Below are 20,316 nucleotides of genomic sequence, written 5' to 3' on the forward strand. Positions count from 1 at the left end.
ATAAATCAGGTTGGAAACTAGAATTTCAACCTTCTACAGGCAGCCCTCATACTCTTGGTGTCAAAGCGGATGTCCCTGCTCAGCCAGACAATCACTACTGTCAAGAGGCACAAACAAGGCCATTTTAATGAAAAATGTGATTTTTCAGATTCAGCCTATGGGTTATTCAGGCAGTGAAACTGCAGCACGCTTCAGAGCTCTCACAGCAAAACAAGAGTAACTTCCTCATATGCCCCCAGTCTGCACTGATGTACAGCCACGCAGAAACCGTTTACCAGTGTTTCCAACAATACATCTACTTCCATTTACATTTTGTGTTCGGGTCTGGCAAGCTGTCTCACTGGTGAAGTTCAATGATAATGCCAGTGCACAAACAAAGAAGTAAACACTCATGAGCCGTGTTGGCTTCTGTTAGATTTGGAATCAACAGTGAAAGAATCCAGAGTTTGTCTAATGGCATAGGACCAATCCTTCCAGAAAAGGAAATGTCACTTCAGTGCTGGTGGAGAAGCAGTGTGAACAACTGGGAAGAAATTAAAATCTACAATGAACTTCTGAGAGTAGCATTAGGACCAGCGTGCCTTGTGGTACCGAAGTTATGTAGCTAATTCCAGAATTAAAGATGAGCTTTTAATAGTCTTCACTGGCCTGAGCATAGTACTTGGGTGTTGCCTTAAAGGCAAGACAATTTTAAGAGCTGTGATTCAAGTCTCAAGTCTTCTCCAGACTAACACACAGTAAATGTCTCCACACCTTAGAATTTCCCAAGTACAAATACTACTGTCTCTTCCCTCTCCTTTTTTTCCAGTCCTGTGTATTTCAACAGTTCAGACCCTTGCTGAGCAGGAACATCAGCATTTAACATACTATTTAACTTCTGTTGAGGTCCTTCAGAAACTCTCATAGGGTCAAAGTGAATGAGATGTTAAAGGTCTATTCCGGTTTCTCCCCCTGAGAATACTGATGACCTCGCCTTCAGTTTTCCCTCCTGTCAAACAAAAATAGGCTATAATGAAAATCAAAACCACTAAGTATGCTCTCTCCCCATACTTTGAACCATTTAACCAAAAAGGTCAGCTGTTCTTCAAAACTACAGAAAGCTGACTGTTTAAATAAAACTGCAATATGCAATTTTTCTTTCCACAAAGTAAAACAAAATTCATTTATAAATACAATGAAAAAAACATGTTTTGACAATTCAGCCATCTTCACTGCCCTTACTGAATGGGGCGAGTTTCTTCAAAGCAGCACAACTTCTGTGTTACTTGATAATGTCTCAATCAAATGATCAGCAGACAGGTATTGCCCTAAAGGTAAACACTCAGGCAGTATGGAAATGAAAAGGATAGAAGCATGTGCTGCGTCTCCACCAATTCCTGCATGCAGTGATGCAGACAGCAGGACTTCAGTTATTTAAACAGCACGGCTGACAGTCACCCCTTTCGGTGTTTCACTTCCGCCCAGGTACTCAGTATGAGACTGTTTCCCTCTGTCCCATACAGACCAAATAGTTTGTCCAATATCAAATTAGTAAACCAGCTGCTGAGGTGTGACCAGAAAGAGTCAGGCAAGCCACTATACCCACACAGGTTTTAACTAAGAGCACAAAGAAGCCTGTGACATATTTACCATGCAAGACAAAGAGCAGAAGTCTTCCTATAGACTCTACCTTCTAGTAGGGAGTGTGCACTGAATGCGAACAAACCAACTCAGTGTGTAGCTCACCACTCTGTGCCTATACTAACAGACCTTAAAATACATTTCCAGCACTTCAAAAGCTGTTACCTTCCTGTCTTCTGCATCTGGTGCTGCTATGTTCTGGCAGCTAATGCTTCTAAAGGTCAGATCTTTACATGCTAAGATAAGGAAAATCAATTTCAGTCCCCAAAGGTGAAATCACTACACACAGGAGTCACCCTATGACACTGAAACAACACAGTAGGAAAAAACTTCAGCACACACCCTTGTACTGCAGCAGTGTTTACCTGATTCTGAGTTCTCTGAAGAACAGAAAGTGAGTATAAGGAAGGGGAAGACAGAGGGAACTCTTGAAATGTTTCCATTCACCCCAGATAAAATATTTAAGGATTACTACTGGGAAGTCTTACTGTTCTGTATACATTTGAGGAGATAACAGGTCTTGCCTGCCAACACATTTGAAGTTGACAAGATCAAACTGAATTATCAGTTTTATAAATCCAAAAATACTTAGATTCAACCTTGCTGAAGGTAACTGAACTCATGCAGATGGATTTCACAGAAGAAGAGATGCAGGTGTGTGTACTGCTTGACAAACATGGAGCTAGATTTCAATGGGATGCTCAGGAGGATACATACCACTTTACTCCAGCACCCTCATCCTTTCCTGCTTCTAGTCCTATGCAATGATTTAGTTTAGCAAAGGTTTCCATCTGGAGACACTAGAGGCACAGCACACACAAATATAAGTGGTTTTAAATTGTTCTAAACAGTTATGAGAAACTCTCCCTAGTGACGGGCAATCACAGGTCTACCACCTTAAAGTGAATTTTGCTCTCTATAAATTAGTATGGGGTTGTTTGTCTGTTTTTTAACCTCTATAGAAAACACTAGTTCCAAAGATACCTGCAAGTACAACCTGACAAATCACTATTTTGGGCTTATTTGTCATTCTTTGACATCTAAAAGCCTTCTAATACACTGTGAGGGAATGGTGCATGTGTTAAAATATCCAACAAACAAAACAAAAAAACCCCACACAAATATTCATGTATGAAATTTGTTAAACATTCAAGCACACAGAAAACCAGGGAAGTGAACTCCAGCTCAAATTAAAAGTGAAGCCCAACTTTTGGGACTCTCACCATCATATATGTACTCAGAGATGAGCTACTTAATCAAACCACTTTGCAGTGTGCAAAATAATTACCTACAGCCAACCCTTTGGCTGCTGCCATTCCACTGGCCTCATCTGTAAAAAACCTCTGTGGAAAAAAAAAAAAGAAAAAAAAAGCTGTCTCATCACTCTCTGCAGCACTGCTGCAGACAGTAAGCAATGGCAATGTCTTTGCTCAGACAGGGAATGCTTGAAGACTCTGTAACTCTTCGCGCATTTTAGTTTTGAAGAGTCCAGCCCACATCAGATATTCTTCCACTGAAGCAGATCAAGTACTGCATAGAAAAGGTGGTTAGATTTCAAATGGACACTACCTCTTCAGAGGCAGACAGAAGCAAGTAAATTTATATTCTTACAAAACATTACTTCAGCTATAATGGAAGCAAGTGCATCTAGAAGCAGCCTGCTTTTGCACTGCTCTTAACCCAGACCTATGTTGTAGATGGAGAACTAGGCAATGAAAGTCCAAGTTTAATTTACTCAGCCATTTTCATTTATGAGGCTGACCATAAAGTGTAAAAACCTAATGAATGGCTGTCAAAGTCTTATAAGAGGTTAGATGTTCAAACTGCATCAATTCAGATAAGCTAAAATATGTCTAAGACTGGATACAAAATGTTTTCTAATACATTAGACCATATCCTTCCCTGGTGTGAGTTAACATAACTTCACTGATTTCAGTGATACTTAGCAGTGTATTGATTTTCCCATATAAAAATAAAAAATACTTCCAGCATCACCGGACAATCGTATCAAATCAAACAATGGAACTGAAGCTCTCACATGAAATTACTGTTAACTTATCTGTTGTCATTTTGCAGTCCAGATTAAAGAAAGCTTTCACTTTGTCTCCTTCCAGGTATGACTATGAATCCCCACTGAATGCAACAGGATGGTATCAGAGCAACAATGACAAAAACCTAGTGGCTGTGCACCTGCTTGCTTCAGTTGCTTCCAATTACCCTGAAGGAGCTCTGCATTTCTAGGAAACAATTCTTCTGAAGAATAACAATGATCATCACATATCTACTAAGTAATCAAGGGCCTAGCCCAGGGAACCATCAAATCTCTAGTGCATCTTAACTTCAAGTTCTGAAAACAGGGAAGATACTCACTTTTGAATCATGGGAGGGCTGGACAGAGAAAGGGGAGGCCAGTATAGAGACAGGATCCATAAATGCAAACAGGATGAAGGCAGAAAATTGTGTTGTCATTCTGAATACTACAGACTATGCTGTTTCTATAGTTGATACTGTGAATTGCAATGAAGGTGATGGAAATACTGTAACCATCAACATCTGGATGGGGTATTCTTATCAAACAACCAAGTAAATACTGGCACTGAGTCACCACCACGGACACTGCTGTGTCAAAAAATAAAAGCAGCCTATCACTTCTAGAAGCATTATTAAATGTCTGAATCTATTGTTGACATGCCTAGTGTAAGATCATGACACAGCTGTTACTCAGAGAGATAACTGCTGGTCATAATAATACAAGACGAAGATGGACCTGCACTAGCATCATCATAGTTAACTTGATACTCCTGATTTGTTTTTTTCCCCCTCCCCCCACCCAAAGGGTAGAGATTGTATTGCTAAAACAGCTAGAAGTACATTAAACATGCAGGCTGTGGAAAATGTACCAATTATTGAACAACATAAAAATAGAAGAAAAACTTGCTATTTATCATGACTGTTAGTTTATAGGGAGGGAGCAGACAGGTAAAGAAGAAAAATCTATTTCCTACCTAATTTACTGGCTAATTTGAAGAAGAAAAATAGAATGAGGGATGAATAGAGAGACAAAAAAAGAAACAAAGAACAGGAAAGAAGCTGTCTAGCAAAATTCAGGGTCCCTTACAAAACCTTCAAACTGAGAGTATGTTGAAACCAATCACATTCATTGCCTGAAAAGCAACTGCCATAGCTGCAGGCAGAGGTAAGGCGACCACAAAGGCGAGACCACATAGCAGTCTGGGTGCTAAGTGACTGGAAAACAAGATAGTGTTTTTCTATGATGTGGCTTATTCTGAGAAAAAGCTCCAGAATGTCCCCTTTTTGGTGTTATTTGTCAGTCTCTGTAACAGTAGTTAATGTACCTCTAAAGCTACAAATCTAACAAACATAAGAGCACTGCGTTTTGTTAAACTTAAAAGCAAGCTCTGTGCTTTCCTTTTTCCCATGCCTGTGACCCTCTGTGCACACAGCAGAACCATCACAGCTCTGCTTTTTGGCATGTCGCACAACACAGCTTCTGCACAGCTGGACTTTGTTCTAGGCTGCCTCTCCTCAGGGAAGTGCACAGCAGGGCAGGAAACATTCCTCACTCCATGGTTACCTTGCTTTAATTCCGCACAAAAGACAGAGAGGCCCCAGGCTCTACTACAAGCCATATGCTGCAGCAATGACAGAAGAGTAGCTGCATAGCCTCTTGGTGCCAAATCACTGTTAACTAAGACAGAATTCCAGACCCTCCTAGATCCCATGACTGCAGTCGATTTACTTGGCTGTGGATGCATAGATGTGAGCCGCATATGGTCCCTACGGCCACTAACTGAGCTAGGAACAGAAATCAGCTTTAAGAAATAGGTAAACATTGGAGGCAAGTAACACTGGAAGGAAAGAAGCACAAAGCAAGGCCATTCAGGGAGCGCATATAGTTTTTCAGATGAGTTGGACCAGCAGAGTTGTGCTCCAGAAGAGCCCTGAGCAATGGCACCATGTCAGCAGTCATGATGCTTTGAACAGGCTAAAATGAAATGAAAAAGACTAAAAGACAGATGAAGCAAAAATCTCTCAAGGTGTTTTTTTTTTTAATCTCTAAAAAAATAACAAAAAACAATTCCATGTACTCTGGTACCACCACTTCTTAGAAGAACAGATTAATTCTGATAGAAAACAAGTAGCTCCACACATCCACAGATCAGCAGTAGCATACATAAGTATTCTCTTAGCTTTTGTGAAGCGCCTGTGGTTCTCTCACCAAACTCTGTAAGTACTAGCTGGTCATTTCAATAGAAATGCCAATGGTTCACACATACAGATAGACCAGATAACCTTTCCCCAGAAAACTGATCTTTCTAACAAGAAACAAAGCAGCAATGAGGTTAACTGTCAAAAATTATATCATAGCAGTTTATGTCATATTTTGTGGTGAAAATCCCCCATGCCCACTAATGTAGAACTGATCAAATTGATCACCACAGCTGTAATGAGAAGGAGCTGCTAGCAAGGTGCTTCTCCAAGGTACCCTCCCCTGTACACAGACACCACTAGTTTCACGCTAAGAAGGCAAAATTGTTAAAAGAAAAATAAGTTACAGAATGCAGACTTTTAGCTTAACATTTGGCCAGGCTGAAGACCTTTACTAGATGAAAATAACTATGCCATGACATAGTCCACACTAGATGGGGGAACAAGTTTTGGGCAAGTAGTTCATCTGCTGACATGTGCAGTTAGATGAAATTCCTAGAAAAAAGTCATATACCAATTAAGGAATTTGTCAAAAAGAAAAGACAGTTTCATCTGGAAACATCAGAAATAGTTCAGCTTCTAAAACAAAAGATGGTTTCTTTTTATTCCAAAACTATACCTAGGTACTGGCTTTGCTATAGCAAATTTTAAAAAATTGAAGTAGCATGTTGTCTGTATGTCTGTAAGGGAAACCATTTCCACGAACCTAGCTTGTGTATTATCATTGCTGATGGAATCTTGAGTGTTGTCTTAAAGAATCACACACAAATTGCTCTAAACGTCAGAACAAATTAGAGAGCTTCATCTCCCTCCCTGAGTGACTTTCATCCCCAGTGTTCTCATTTCTCCCTTGTAGATCAGCTGGTAGAACTGGGGCTTATTTAGCCCTAGATAAAGCACAGTCCTCCAGGCTGACTTGAGGTTTTTTGTATTTACATTTTATAATTTAAAACAACTTAAAACATCTACGTTAAGAAACAAGCCAATCAACTACTTACTGTTCTTCTTGTACATCAAAATTTCAAAGGAGTTCATCTCATAGTTCTCAAATGTTTGCCGGACTTTGTCAATTGTATCTTTATCTGTCAGCTCTCCGTACATAAAACTGCAAATAAAGTGCCAAATTCAAGTCAGATACTAGACAAAGACACAAAGCCATTTGTTTACAGTGTGAAAAGGACCTATTTAGAAAGAGTCCTTTTTTGATTTTGTTTCACCTGGAAAGCATATTCGACAGATGCAGCCTCAGGAGATAAAAGACAAAACTGGAATAAACAGATTACTTCTCAAGCAACAAGCACAACACTACAAGCTATTTAACCGAAAATAAATCTGTTCTCAAATACCTGCAGGTGCTGCTTTTTTGCATAACTTCTGCTCTGTGATATCCTGATAGCTTGCAAAATCCATCGTTGCTGTAGACAATGGGCCAATCCACTATCTGGGCATTACCCAAGACAAAATTAGTATCTGTTTGAAAGAGCACATTGGTTAGACATTAGACAAGGCTATGGTTGCATTAGAAGAAATATTCATTTCAGGACCCAATCCTGATTGCTTCAGTCCCTGAACAGTTTTTCCCACATACTATTCCCACTGCAGGCAACAGGATTATGCCCAGTTTTAAGTAAATTTTTATTTTAAAAAAATATTAATTACTCATGCAGAGCTTAAGAGGATGGTTTATGCAAATGGAACACATAAACAGGTAAAATTCATCTCTTGACTGAGGACAGATTCACCAAACTATTTCCGTCTGTGCCACATGCACTGATCCACCATGACACTCAGTTTGAATGTGAGGCTTCTTACACGCGGCCAGAACAGCACGAGCAATATTTCTCTTCTCTGAATGTAGACACAGTGGCTCCTCTCGATATCGCCTTCACTGCTGGCCACACAAGCACAAATAGTTCTTGTGTGACGTGTACGGCACAGTGCTCCAAACTAGACACCAGACAACTACGGTTAGTACTTACACCAGTAGAAAGAACTTTTTGTTTGCTGTACAAGCCAGAAGGAGTTTCAATCAGCAAGAAAAAAACCTGAGCAGGATTCACGCCTCTGTTCTCACTGGATCTATCCCCAAATGCTCAAACATGCACAGTTGTCATTAATGCTTCATGCAACCAAGAGACACAAACAAATACTTTTTTTTATGATTTCTATCTCATTCAAATTACGAACATACTCAGTGCTGGGCCCAGACCTTGCTTTTCTCTGCTGCTTTGGCTCCTGTGCAGTCAACTAACTACACCTGCACCGAGTCAGACAGCAGTGCTGCTGCTTGGGCACGGGCAGGCAGGAGACGGTGGCTCCTTTCACAGCTGCAAAGACCCCTTGACTTTTGAAAAAAAGGCTGGACAGACACATAAGATTAAAAGGGCACCCTTTAAGGGAGTCCACTACACTGTCTACTTTTCAGGATCTATCCTCCAACTGCTCAAACATATATAGCCGTCATTAGTGCTTCATGCAACCAAAAGACACAAAACAAGACATTTTACCTATTAATTGCAAAGAGTTTTGTTTATTTTAACTTTCCTTCTCAAAATCTTTTGTCCCATTGCAAACTTCAAGTGGGTTTAAATAAAGCATTCCTCAAGCTATCTAAATCCATTGCCCAATCCCATGAGCATGATTAAGTGTATCTTTATACACTCTTTAGAATGAAATACACCAGTAGTATAACTTCAGGACATTTTAACTGCTTTGTTTCTCACAGCCTCTTTTAAATACCATGGTTTTTGCTTGGTTGAAGAACTTTGTTCCAAAAACAATACATGTCTTTTACTCCTTCCTATGAATAAGTAAGCCAAGTCATTTCTCATTGCTAAAGCAAGTGCTTTTGAGTGTCTATTATAAACACTGCATTGTACTGTGCTAGGATATTTTTAAATTTTCATCAGGAAGTTCAAAAAAATATGCAAATACAAATGTTAGGCCAGGTCCTGCCCTGATCTGAATGGTGTTATTTCAAGCATGCATTCCTTCTCACTGTCTCCCCTTCTCAAAAGATAACTTACCCTTCTCTCTACTTCCTCAAGAGCTCCTTGACGAGCTGCCATTAACTTAAGCAGTGGCCTTCCTTTCAGGCTTAAACCTCAACATTGTCCTCAGATAAATATTTTATTTTTCTTATTAAAAGCTATATAGGACATTTTTCTGATGACCATTACTACGTTAATCCTACTTTTACCTAGCCTTGCAACTCTTCCATGAGGTACAACACTGCTCTTATCCCCTTTTTACAGGTAAAAAGAAAGCACTAAGTCCACAAGGGGATTTAAGCACCAAAAGGTGAGACTGCTACAGCCTAGCCCCTAGATGTCCAGCTCAAAGACTCAGCAGCTGGAAGCTCCATGCACAGTGTGGGTGAGATAGAACTGAAGAACATTATCACAGCAAAGAGAAACCTGCTTGTTAAACTATGGAAAACAATGAAAAAAAGGACAATTTAAGGTTCCCCCCCCCTTCCTATATTACTTACAATACCTAATATTTTAACGTAAGCCCAGTTCTCATGTACAACACCAAGATTTTTTGACATTATTGCAGGAGCTAAAGAATCACATTCCAACTTGCTTACCCCTTTTGGCCAATGAAATCCAATTTTTTGACTGCAGTTTCCAAAGGATGCTTAGAGAACATGCATGTATTTCCCCCCTCTCCAACAGCCTAGCTGTTTGGATGTTCTTCTTATGAGATGTGGGGCTACCTGAGGGCAGTAAAAGTTCAGCCTTCATTTTAACTCTCTAATGACTGTTCTAATTATCAAGCTACCAAAGCAAACAGATGCCAACATCCTCACCATACGAGTTAAGTCAGTGTGACTTGGCTGTTGTATTTTACATATCCCTATTAGGTAAACCTGTTAGTCTACATTCAGTGAGCCTCTCTGGGAGGTGAAAGTAGAACACTTCATTGAAGAGTCCAGGTCGCGTTTAGTTGTGAGTTACAACCAAATTGAGAGATCTTTATGCACCTACAAAGATTTAAAGGCAAAAACTTGGCATCTATCAATTCAAAGAGCAAGTCAGAGGTTTTGATGCTCCCACTGTTTTATAAGTGTGTCTCATTTCTAGCTAGTTCCTACTTCATGCACCTTTCACCCTTCTTTGATCCAGACTTTACATACCTTACAAACACAATGGAAGTAAATACTGAAGTTGGACCCCTTCTCTGGAGTTAACACCAGACCCCTGCCTGATTTTTGGGCTTGCTCTACCAGCTCTGCTGCCACACGTTTTTTAGTGCTTGCCCTGGGGTGATCCTTAGAGCCAAAAAAATGCCCTGCAGGGACCAGTGCTTGGGAACTCCCCATGTAGCTGAAAGCCTGCAGAAAAGCTGTTGGCCCCTGTGAGCTCAGGAACCAAGCCGCTGAGAGAAGCTGTAGTGTAGCACCATCCAAATGGCCAGGCCAGGAAAGAGGTTTCCAACCCACCACTCTCTGCCAGCTTTCCTTGGGAGGTTACCAGGCTCAGGATAATCAGTTCCTTTGTTCCTGATTTTGTTGCAAAGGGAGAGACGATCTGCACTGGTGGTTTCCAAACTTCCTGTACCCACTTTTTTTTTTTTTTTTTTAACTTGCAGTGGCCTAATAGCCCACAGAGAGGGAGCCCCAGCATCTGCAAAGAAAGTGTCTTGGAAACAAATAGGAATTTCTTTCATTACTCACCCCTCTTTCCAGATCCCCTTAAAGACAAGAGTGACACAACAGTGGTTCTGTCTCTACACAGAGAACATGCCTGCATTTCTTCAGAAGGAGTGTCTCCAACAACAGTGTTTTGCCTGTGTCCACACAGGCAAGAGAAAGCATAAAATAAGGACTCCCACTTATAACTCCCCTGCATAGTTTATTCTGACAGATAACCTAGAGGTAGAAGGGCTGTTCTCATTGCTATCATTTACATTCAATTGCACTGAAGTCCCTGACAACATGGAGCTTGGCGACAGCCCATAATCTGTTAAACAATTGTTCCTAATGTACGAAAATATTAAATAACATCCACTGAGGCAAATATTGCTTCTCTATCTGCAGAGACACAGGGTCCCAGAGGCCAGGAAACAGCTGTGCCTTTGTTGCACAACAAGCACGAGGGATGCTCTAGCAAACTATTTGAGCATCACAGGGAAGACTCTTGGGGACTCAAAAGGTGGGTCAAACAAGGTCAAGAAAGGAGTTGATCAGAGGAAGACCATGAAGAAATCCACTGCTAAATTCTCTTCAAAGACAGGGGGTAAAATGTTCATGTGATAGCTGCAGTACGCAAACTATTTATTGACTTGAGGCACCTCTTTGAAAGGACTCAAAGAACTCCCTTACCAGGGAATCAATTTCTATCACAACGTCAATTGGGTTGTGGCACTACCTTGCCCAAGGACAAGATGTTAGCATCACTGGCCCTTCTTAGCTCCAAAAACTAAGCTAGGAACTAGAGAAGGCAGGCTCATATATTAAAAGAAGACCTGAGGTTCTGGATTGTGCTGCAGTTGGCACAGTCTGAGCAAGACCGTTGGGAGGCTGTAAGAAGCACAGCACAGAGCACATCATGCTGCAGAAACACACAAGAAACAACTTAGCATCTCAAAGGCAGTGCAATTACTTGCATGAGCAGGGCGGGCTTCTGCGATGAGGGTCTGCTACACTGGTCACTTTGTGAAGTGTCTCACTTCATGTTTTCCAGCCTGCATTTTCCACAAGTCAATTCTATTCACTGCAGTATATCCACATGTTAACCTTTACACTCTCAAATGTCATACCCATTTTGGATTATCACTTTAAATTAGACACAGCTGCTTTAAAGCAACCACAAAAACATTTTAACTCCTTCCAAAATGTAAGAATAAATTTTGCTCAGTCACTGAAACCAGTATTTTACCCCACTCACAAAATACACCATCACAGAAGAATCAGAAAATGTCATTCCAACTAACAGCGATCCTTTGACAACAGTGACAGAAAGTATCCAGAACACCCAGCTTCACTATATATACTGAATCATGTTGTTACATACAGTGCTTCGTTTAACCAAAACAATCCATCAGCTCAAACCTCCAGAACATCTGAGGACAAGAAGCACCTCACAGACATGTATCTGGTTAGGACTAGCTGACTGAGAGGTCAGCTCCTTACAAAGAGCATGGAGTAAGTTACTGAAATGCTTCCTCCCTGCCACTGCCCTGCACTGCTGCATTCTCACCCATAGCATCCCGGCCTCTCCTCTAAGGTGGACCTTGATGAGCTGAGCCCTCCACCTCTTCCAGAGGCCAGAACACCAGTTTTGCCTTCCCTGGCCCTTCAGTGATGCATGGGCCCTCTTCTGAGACACACTGGCACAAGGTCAGAGACCAGCAGCCAGACATATTCCCACACGCTGCCAGACACCTTCCCACAACTCTGCCTGCACAGAGGAAGCACACAGAGGCAACCAAGAGGAAACCTCTGCTCGATGAGTTGTAGCACAGACCTTGGTAACAACAGAGACTGGTGCCCTCTGTGCTTTCAGATATGTATGCAGGTCTATCAAAGCCCCCACAAGCGTGCTCCGGTTGGCGCAGCACACAAATGGAATTTAAATATATTATCATCTTTTCCCACAGTCATCACACAAATACAAAACTCAAAATACTTGCTCCTAATTTATTCCCCTCTCAGTGAAAGGAGAATCAGGCTCACCATGGCAGGAAGACCTGCTCCTCACCAAACTTGCTAATTCTCTCATCAGCCTCCAACAGAAAAACCGCCCTCCTCATTCCAGACCACAGCCTTCATCATGCTGGGTGAGGACATAACAGGTTATTGAGACCAGCATGGCTGCCTTTATCACGTCTCAAACTCTTCCCATGGATCTTCAGTGGAGCAAACCTAGACCTCTAGCATTACAAAGCACAAACCACTACTATAGCAGAACTAAAAGAACTGCTTAGTAATAGGTTTCTTACCCTACCCATGGTCACTGGGGATACGTGTGGTGGATGCAGCCTCCTTAGCTACTGTTCCACTAGCTGGGCATAGGTGCTACGTCACAGCTGGCATAAGAAATGTACAGGAGGCAAAAATCACGTGCAACTGTCATGCGATTAAAGACTGCATCACAGAGCTTAAGTACAAGGGACAGATGAGTTTCTAAACAATTCTGGTATTTAGAAACTTGTGACTTTGCATCACAAATAGCATCTTTGGATATGGAAAAAAAAAAGACATGGTTTCATTTTTTGTAAGAAACACAATGCATGGAAATAGAACATTGTTTATAAGTAACAATACCATAGAACATTGTTTATAAGCTGTCAAAATTGCTACAGTCACACAGCTCATATGGTGGTTTTGCTTTAACAATTGGCAAAGAATAGGTATGTATGAATTTTTGTTCATGTTTAGTCTTAGCTTTGAAAAAAAATAAGCATTTAGTCACACTGATTAGTTACACTGTCCAAATGTAACTTCTGATATCAAAATATGGCCTTAAATGAGTACAAATAAGTCAAACTGAATTTCAAGCACCTATTCAATCCTTCCTTTGCATAAATGGGATTCAAGGCTCACATTTTGGGGAGGAGAGACACGGAAACCAACCAAATTTTCGTCTTAACAGAAGTGCTGTAACTCTATTCAAAGCAAGTACAGAGCTGCTCAAAGGACCAAAAGACTATTCACATGGTGGAATAAAAGTAGCAAGACAAAATTCTGCTCTTCCACCCACATTCTCCTGTAGAAGTCAATGGTGTTACACGGATACACACATCCACTCAGTATCTCCCTGTATTCATTCCTAGAGTGGGAGTGTGTCAAGATTTAAATACCCCATTGAACAACTTGATCTCTCTAAAGAATAATGATATAGTGACCTCAAAATTGTACATCCTTAAGATCCAGACCAAATTATTTTAAGCTGTAGCCTCACTCTAATGCAAAACAGCATATTATAAAGCCCTACAGACAAGTTTATTTGGGCTTACATATTTTATAAAAGTTTTATATAATTACTTATTTTACAGAAGTAAAAATGGATTTAGAAGCTCCTTGGCTGCTACATCATGAACACAATCCACTAAATGCAGGCATTTAAGGCTTTATTCAAACATGACTTACACTGTCGTGTACTTCAGAGCATAGTGCAAGTACAGGCTGAAAAGAATTATTAAAAAATATATTTCATCATACTTACCACAAATAACAAGAGAGACACTAACTAAAACAACAACTTGAAGTGACTCAGTTTGAATAATTACAGAAAATGAATGCTAATTTCAGCCAGCAATACAGATAAAAACTACTGTTATTTTGCATTGTTATAGCAAATATTTCACAGTAGGCCTCTACCATCAGAAACGTTTAAATTGAAAAGAATACATCCTTCCAACACTAGTAGCTGTAAAATCTTCATCATTACCTGTATTTTTTAAAAAGTAAAACAAATTAGTGCAGAATAATGGAACAAGAATAGCTGAAACTGAAAGTGCACAGAAGATGTCACACATATTTTATGCATACTATCATTCTTTGCCTACGCCCTGAAGTACTGTCCATACCAAGAAATTTTACAAAAAAAGAGACAAAGGAGATAATTTTCAGAAATTAGAAAGTTCATCAGTTGTAAGTGTCATACATTGCACCATTCTTAATAAAGGACAAAAATACTGTTTAGCAGAGAGACTCCACCTTTTAATTGGTCAGAGTTTCCCCCCCATCTGATTATAAAAGTAGTCCAGGAAAATGCATCTTTTAGTTGCATTGATTATCTGGGTCTTTCATCAGTTCAAAGAAGCCATTTGATTTACTGATTATAGCTACAGCCATCAAAAGCCTTAAAAGCATTTGACAAGACCTAACTCCCTGCTCACTTTTAGCTATATGAGTTACAAAAATGCATTAACAAATTCTCCAATGAGTGGGTTTCATTAAGATTTGTTTTACGATCTTGTTCTAGGATTTAATGCAGAAATGGATTGATATGTTGAATTATCACAGTAGAACTTCTTGAGCTTTCAGAACATTAATTTTAAAACACATTATCTATCATCTCTGTGTCGTACTGGTTTTTTTCTTACTATGTATAAAAATTATTTTAAGGAAATCGGGTTGTACATTTCAAAATGCATAGATGTACACACAACACTAGAGACTTCCAGCCTAGTAAAAGCTAGCAAAAGACCATTTTATATTCAACTCAAGTGATACCGAGAAAAAAAAAAAATGTCAATAGTGAACAGATATTTTGATGTACTAACCTACTGTATGAAAAACATGGATGAAAATAAAAGCATCTTCACAGTTGTTAACTTAGAAAAGAAGGAAGACCGAGAAGAAACAAAACCCTTTCCTTTGTTTCATTCTCAGTTTGAGAAAATGTCCTTAACATGGAACCTACAAGTTGTCCTCTTGTATTTTTTGAAGGTGTGCTGCCTTCATGGCTAAATGTCTTGTTTTAATCAGTGCCAACAGACAGACCTACACTCATGGACTTCACTCAGCCAAAAGTGATTTTACAGGAAATCTTGAATAAACTAGGTCTTGCAGGATTAGATACAAAACGGTAGAGACTCAAGTTCAACCACTGGATGCCAGATTTGTAGAGTATAACATTCACTTTGCCTTGCACAGGGCAAGCCATAGCAATGGCGAGAGAAACAAAATCTTCCACTAAAGGCACTCTGTATATATAGCACCATCTTATTACTGATCCAGCAGTTTTCCATGAACTTTTTGCAAGGTGCGACTCTGGCAAAGAGCCTTCCGTAAAAAGGAAGAGAAGCCTTCTCCAGGCCAGACCTCTCTATTCCATTACGTTGGGTTTTTTATGCTAAAATTAACTCACTGAAGTCCAAAAGGAGGATGAAACTTTAAACTGGCAGCACAGAGCAGAAAACTTCCTGCATATCTGCTGTAGCCTTCCAAGCCAGCTCATTTGGGAGCTTTCAGAACTAGGATAGCTTAACCCAGACATTGTACCTCATAAGGAATACCTCATATTGCTTTACCCTGTACACAGCTGACTTTGTCCTTTTCAGTAATTTCATGTCTAAAACCATCACTAAAATGCATCTCCCTATTCAGTAGGACCTCACTAGATGACACAGGGACTGGTCTTCTGCAACTAATGAATTTCATCCAGCATTGCTTGAAGATTCATTGAAAATTACAGAAATTTATGAACTGCCAGGAAACCCAACATATTCTATCAAAACGAAACAGAAAAGTATACTCCACCCCAAAAATGTGCTTCCTAATTTCAGCAAAAGCAGTCCTGTTCTCAGTATGAAAATACTTTCTCAAGGACTGATGCTATTTACTGACAGCATTGCAGTAGCATGAAGTACCCTAGCAATTCCCAGGGCCTGGCTACCCTTGGCTAGGGTACATACACAAAAGTGATGCAGAACTTGTCACGTTCAATGCATGTGTTCCCTACTAACATAACAAAGCGAGTAGACCCACAACACTGAAGATAGTAAACCCCACCTTTGGGGAAGCATGCCTATACTGCTTCTGGACCCAAATCACTTTAGCTTCAACCAGGTCTGCGTCTCCATACCATGCTGCTCACTGCTTTCGTTTTGAAGGGAAGGCAGGCAGCCAGATTGCAGCAGACACAGCACTGTCAGGTTAAGGATCCTTTGCAAAGATTTCATTTAAATTATCATTTTATTCAAGTGCAAAAGTATGAAACTAAAACCCAGTTTAGTTCTTCATTCTCTGATAAGTTGCCTTTGCTCTGGCTGAACACAAAAACAGGTTTTCCAGTTTCAGAGCTGTTTAAAATAAAGTTAATATCTCTCCTAGGTCTCAGGCAATGGTACAAGGTTAGCATGCCCAGGTTGCAGAGTGTTTATTGTATTGGGACTTTAGAGTCTCCAATGGAAGTAATGCCATAAATCATGGAAATGTCTGTTATTCTTATGAAGTTGTCTGAAGGTGCACTTATTTTTTCCCTCAATAGGGAACTCACTGCGTTCTCCACCAAAGGGCACAGGTTTGCTTCCATATGTGATGTCTCCTTAGGGTGTTCTCAGGGGATTTAGTGAAAGCAAAACTAAATTCACACAAGCCTTATGTCCTCTAAGCTCCCCTTCTTCCAACTTTCTCATTTTGTCAATAAATCAGAAGAGCACCTGTGACTCCCACCAAAATTCCGAAGCCATGCTTCCTTTTGCCATCCTCACACATGCACAGTTACCACATACCTCAGAATTTTGACCCATGAAGGACTGCAGAATCTATCTGGCATTTATGTAAACTGAAAAGTATTTTTGCCTCCAGTTACTGATAAAGCACTGGAATATCCCAAAGAATTGGTATTCTCTGTAACATACTGCACCATCTGAATTGGGTGCCTTGGCCATGAACCAAGATTATAACTGTTATTGTTATAGTGCTTGTATACTGCGGGTGTATTACGTTACCCAAGAAAAACATTAATATCACATTAGCAGTAACCATTAGGGGCTAGTGATTCTTTACATACTGCACTGTTTTACAGCATGGGCTCATTTTCTGTCCCACTGGATGTTCTGATCTTCAAATATTTCAATGCTTCAAACAAATTTTTGTCAATCAAGCACCACATGCAACATTTATTTTTCTAGCTCTACACAGCTAGTATAGAAATACAGCTTTTAAACATTAAATAAAAGACAAGCAGGATTACTGTGTCCCTCCTTTCAAAGAAAAGCGAGCCTTAAGTTCACACTTCATCCAAATGTCTCCTGTGAAAAGAAACTACAGGGGCCCAGATGAGGTCCACAAGTCTAGGTGGATGACACCTTATATATTCCTTCCTGAGTGTGGTATCATAAGGCCATCCCATCTCAGGATGGGCTGAGAAATTCTCAATTCCTTCTTTAATCCAGCATGTGGAGAGAAAATACCATGCAGCTTCTAACCCTAGCGTAGCTCTTTTGGCTGGCATTAAAGCAATGCTTCCGAAAGAGGTTGCATGATAATTACTTTGTTATTACCATACAGACTCTTTCGCTGAGTTAACACCTGCTGCCCCAAATGATAAGACATAGCAAGAATGTGTTTTCCTCAGTTCACCTGTGACTGAGGATGCATGTCACGTCCAAGTACCTTTAAAGGAAGCACATATTCAGTATCTATTTCTGTTCTATGACCAAATTCCTCTCCTTCCAAAGGGAATCCTCTCCAAATTAGGAACATTCCTATATCTGTACAAACTCAATATCTGTTGGCACTACTTAACTTGCTTGCATGTGCCAGCAAATACAGTTTGACAACAAGCCCGAGGTTTATTTGGCAAATCCCAAACGGCCTAGATAGTTTCATTGTGGGTCACATTACTACCCGATTGAATGAAACCAAGAAGGGGGAGCCAAACCTCAAGCATTATGGGCCCATTTAAGCATTCATCCTGTGGGCATCCCAAATCATCTCAAGGGTCAGGTAGGTAGGCCAAGACGATACAGGCAACAAGGACCCGGCATGTGTCCATACTGCCCCCATGCTGGCAAGCATAGCCCTGCCAGACAGGAGAGAAAGGAGAGTACCCTTGTCTCCTGAAGGAGACAGAGGTTAGAAGAGGCTGACGGTCCCACGTTAGAACTGATTCATACAGCATTTATATGTGACAGCATCACATTTACAGCGAAGCTGGACCGGATCCAGCAAAAACTAGAAGGCATATTACAGAAGAATTGGGCTTCTAAACCTGAGTCACTTCCCTAAGTTTATCCTAATATGTCTGAACTGTGCATCACTTCCTACCAAGCTTAATCTAAAAACTTGTATTGATTACAGTCCTCTGGACTTGCTGAGCATTTGGAAATGGAGTGCTGTCACCTGTGCTGTCTAGCACCATGGTCTGTTATGACACCTTCTTAATAATGGGGGAAGAGAGGAAGAAACAGAGCACAGCTTCTGCTGCATGATCCCCCCCATCTCCACACCTCAACTGATTTATTCCATCAAGGTTTTGGCACTGAAAGTCAAAAGAGAAAACTGGTTTTTAATGAAGAAAATAATCTACCAAATCAAGACAGTTTTGAGAAAAACCTTAGGTAAGGGGTGTTGGAAGATTAGAGAAGCAGCCTGAAAGTGATGACATGTAACATTTCCATTTTTAAAAAAAGAGGACAAGATTCACTGTAAGAATGGCAAGTATTTTTTTCAGGAATGCAGCTTCCAACCCCTTCCCTTCTATAAGAAAGTTGCAGAAATAACCTATAAAAAGAGCCTCACAATTTTACGTGAAAATATGGTCTTATCAAAGGCTATTTCTCCAATAATAGTGCCTAATTAAAAAAAAAAAAGAAATTAAAATCATTCTTTGGATAATTTGAGTCTTTACCTGCTTATCAAGAGGGTTGTCTTTACCTTATCAGAACAAGCTAACAATGTTTTTAATTAACTCACTCTTCTGGTCTTGTCTTCAAAAGGAGCTTGATCCTGCATATTCTCAATCATACTACGCGTTCTTAATCCCTTAAGTAACCTCATTGAAGTCAATGGAAGCATTAAAAATGGCAGAACTTAGGCTTCGAGCTTTAAAAAAACCGCACATGCCTAGGTTTAAACAAATACATAAACGCTTGCACGGTCGCAGGCTTACTGGGGGAGCAGCTTTTGGTAAGTCCCTAAGTGAAAGAATCTGGATAACATTAATGCATATTTGCATGCAATTGTGAAATTCGAGGCATTTTCCACTCCACAGTTTTCCAAGAGAAAGACCTGGTTACAGTGCACGAGGAAAAAAAAACAAAAAACAAAAAAAAATTACCTCCCCTCAGCCCTCAAAATGGCAAACTCTCTCCTCACTTGAACAAATCTCCCCGTCCAAGCCGGGCCGGCAGCCCCCGCCGGTCCCCAGCGCCGGGCTCTCCCTTCTCAGAGCCCCTCTTGAATACCCCCCCGCCCCCCCGGTCGCAGCCCCCGCCGAGCGCCGGACACCACCGGCGGCCCGGCGCCGCTCGCCCCCAGCCCCGGGTCGGGCCCCGGCGCTGCCCCCGGGGCCGCCCCGCGGGCGCGGAGCTCGCCCGGCACCGGGCACAGCCCCGCCGGCGGGTCTCCCTGCGCGCCCCGCCGTGCCGGCGCACCTGCGGCCGGAGCCCCGCCGAGCGGCGGCCGCCCCGCCGCCCGGGCCGGGGGCTCTCCGCAGGACTCGGGCGGCGCAGCCGGCCAGCGGCACCGGCGGCGGCCCCGGCACCTGGCCGCGCCGCTCCGGCGGAGCTGCCTGGCAGCGGCCGGGGCTCACGGCCCCTCCGCTCGGGGCTGCCCCCGCCGATGGAGCGGCGCGCGGTTCCGCCTGAGAGCGAGCTGCCCCTCAGCCCCGCCGCCTCCCCGGTCCCCCCTTACCGTTAGACCTTCGCACGATGTTCTCTAGAAACGTGTTCTGAGGCGCCACCAGCCCTCGCCTTCCCCCGGCCATAGTCGCTCTGCGGGAGCGCGGCGCGGACGCTTCGCTCAGGGCCGCGCCGACCCGCGCTCTGCCGCGCCGCTCCCCGCCC

General features: G+C 41.6%; 1 protein-coding gene across 2 annotated transcripts in view; it reads right to left on the reverse strand.

Annotated features, from left to right (window-relative positions):
* The window catches only part of KCNH1 (potassium voltage-gated channel subfamily H member 1), a 185,857-nt gene extending 165,541 nt beyond the window's left edge, over positions 1-20,316 (reverse strand). For both annotated transcript variants that reach the window (XR_012632917.1, XM_074897149.1), the window contains exons 1-3: positions 20,165-20,316; positions 7,197-7,320; positions 6,849-6,955 (exon numbers count right to left, since the gene is read on the reverse strand). Coding sequence is in view for 1 of the 2 variants with exons in the window: in XM_074897149.1 (XP_074753250.1) it covers positions 6,849-6,955; positions 7,197-7,320; positions 20,165-20,237 (304 nt within the window). In the remaining variant the exon portion in view is untranslated. The remainder of the gene's footprint in view (positions 1-6,848; positions 6,956-7,196; positions 7,321-20,164) is intronic.

The sequence above is a fragment of the Athene noctua genome, chromosome 1, assembly GCF_965140245.1.
Source record: "Athene noctua chromosome 1, bAthNoc1.hap1.1, whole genome shotgun sequence".
Classification (NCBI taxonomy): Eukaryota; Metazoa; Chordata; class Aves; order Strigiformes; family Strigidae; genus Athene; species Athene noctua.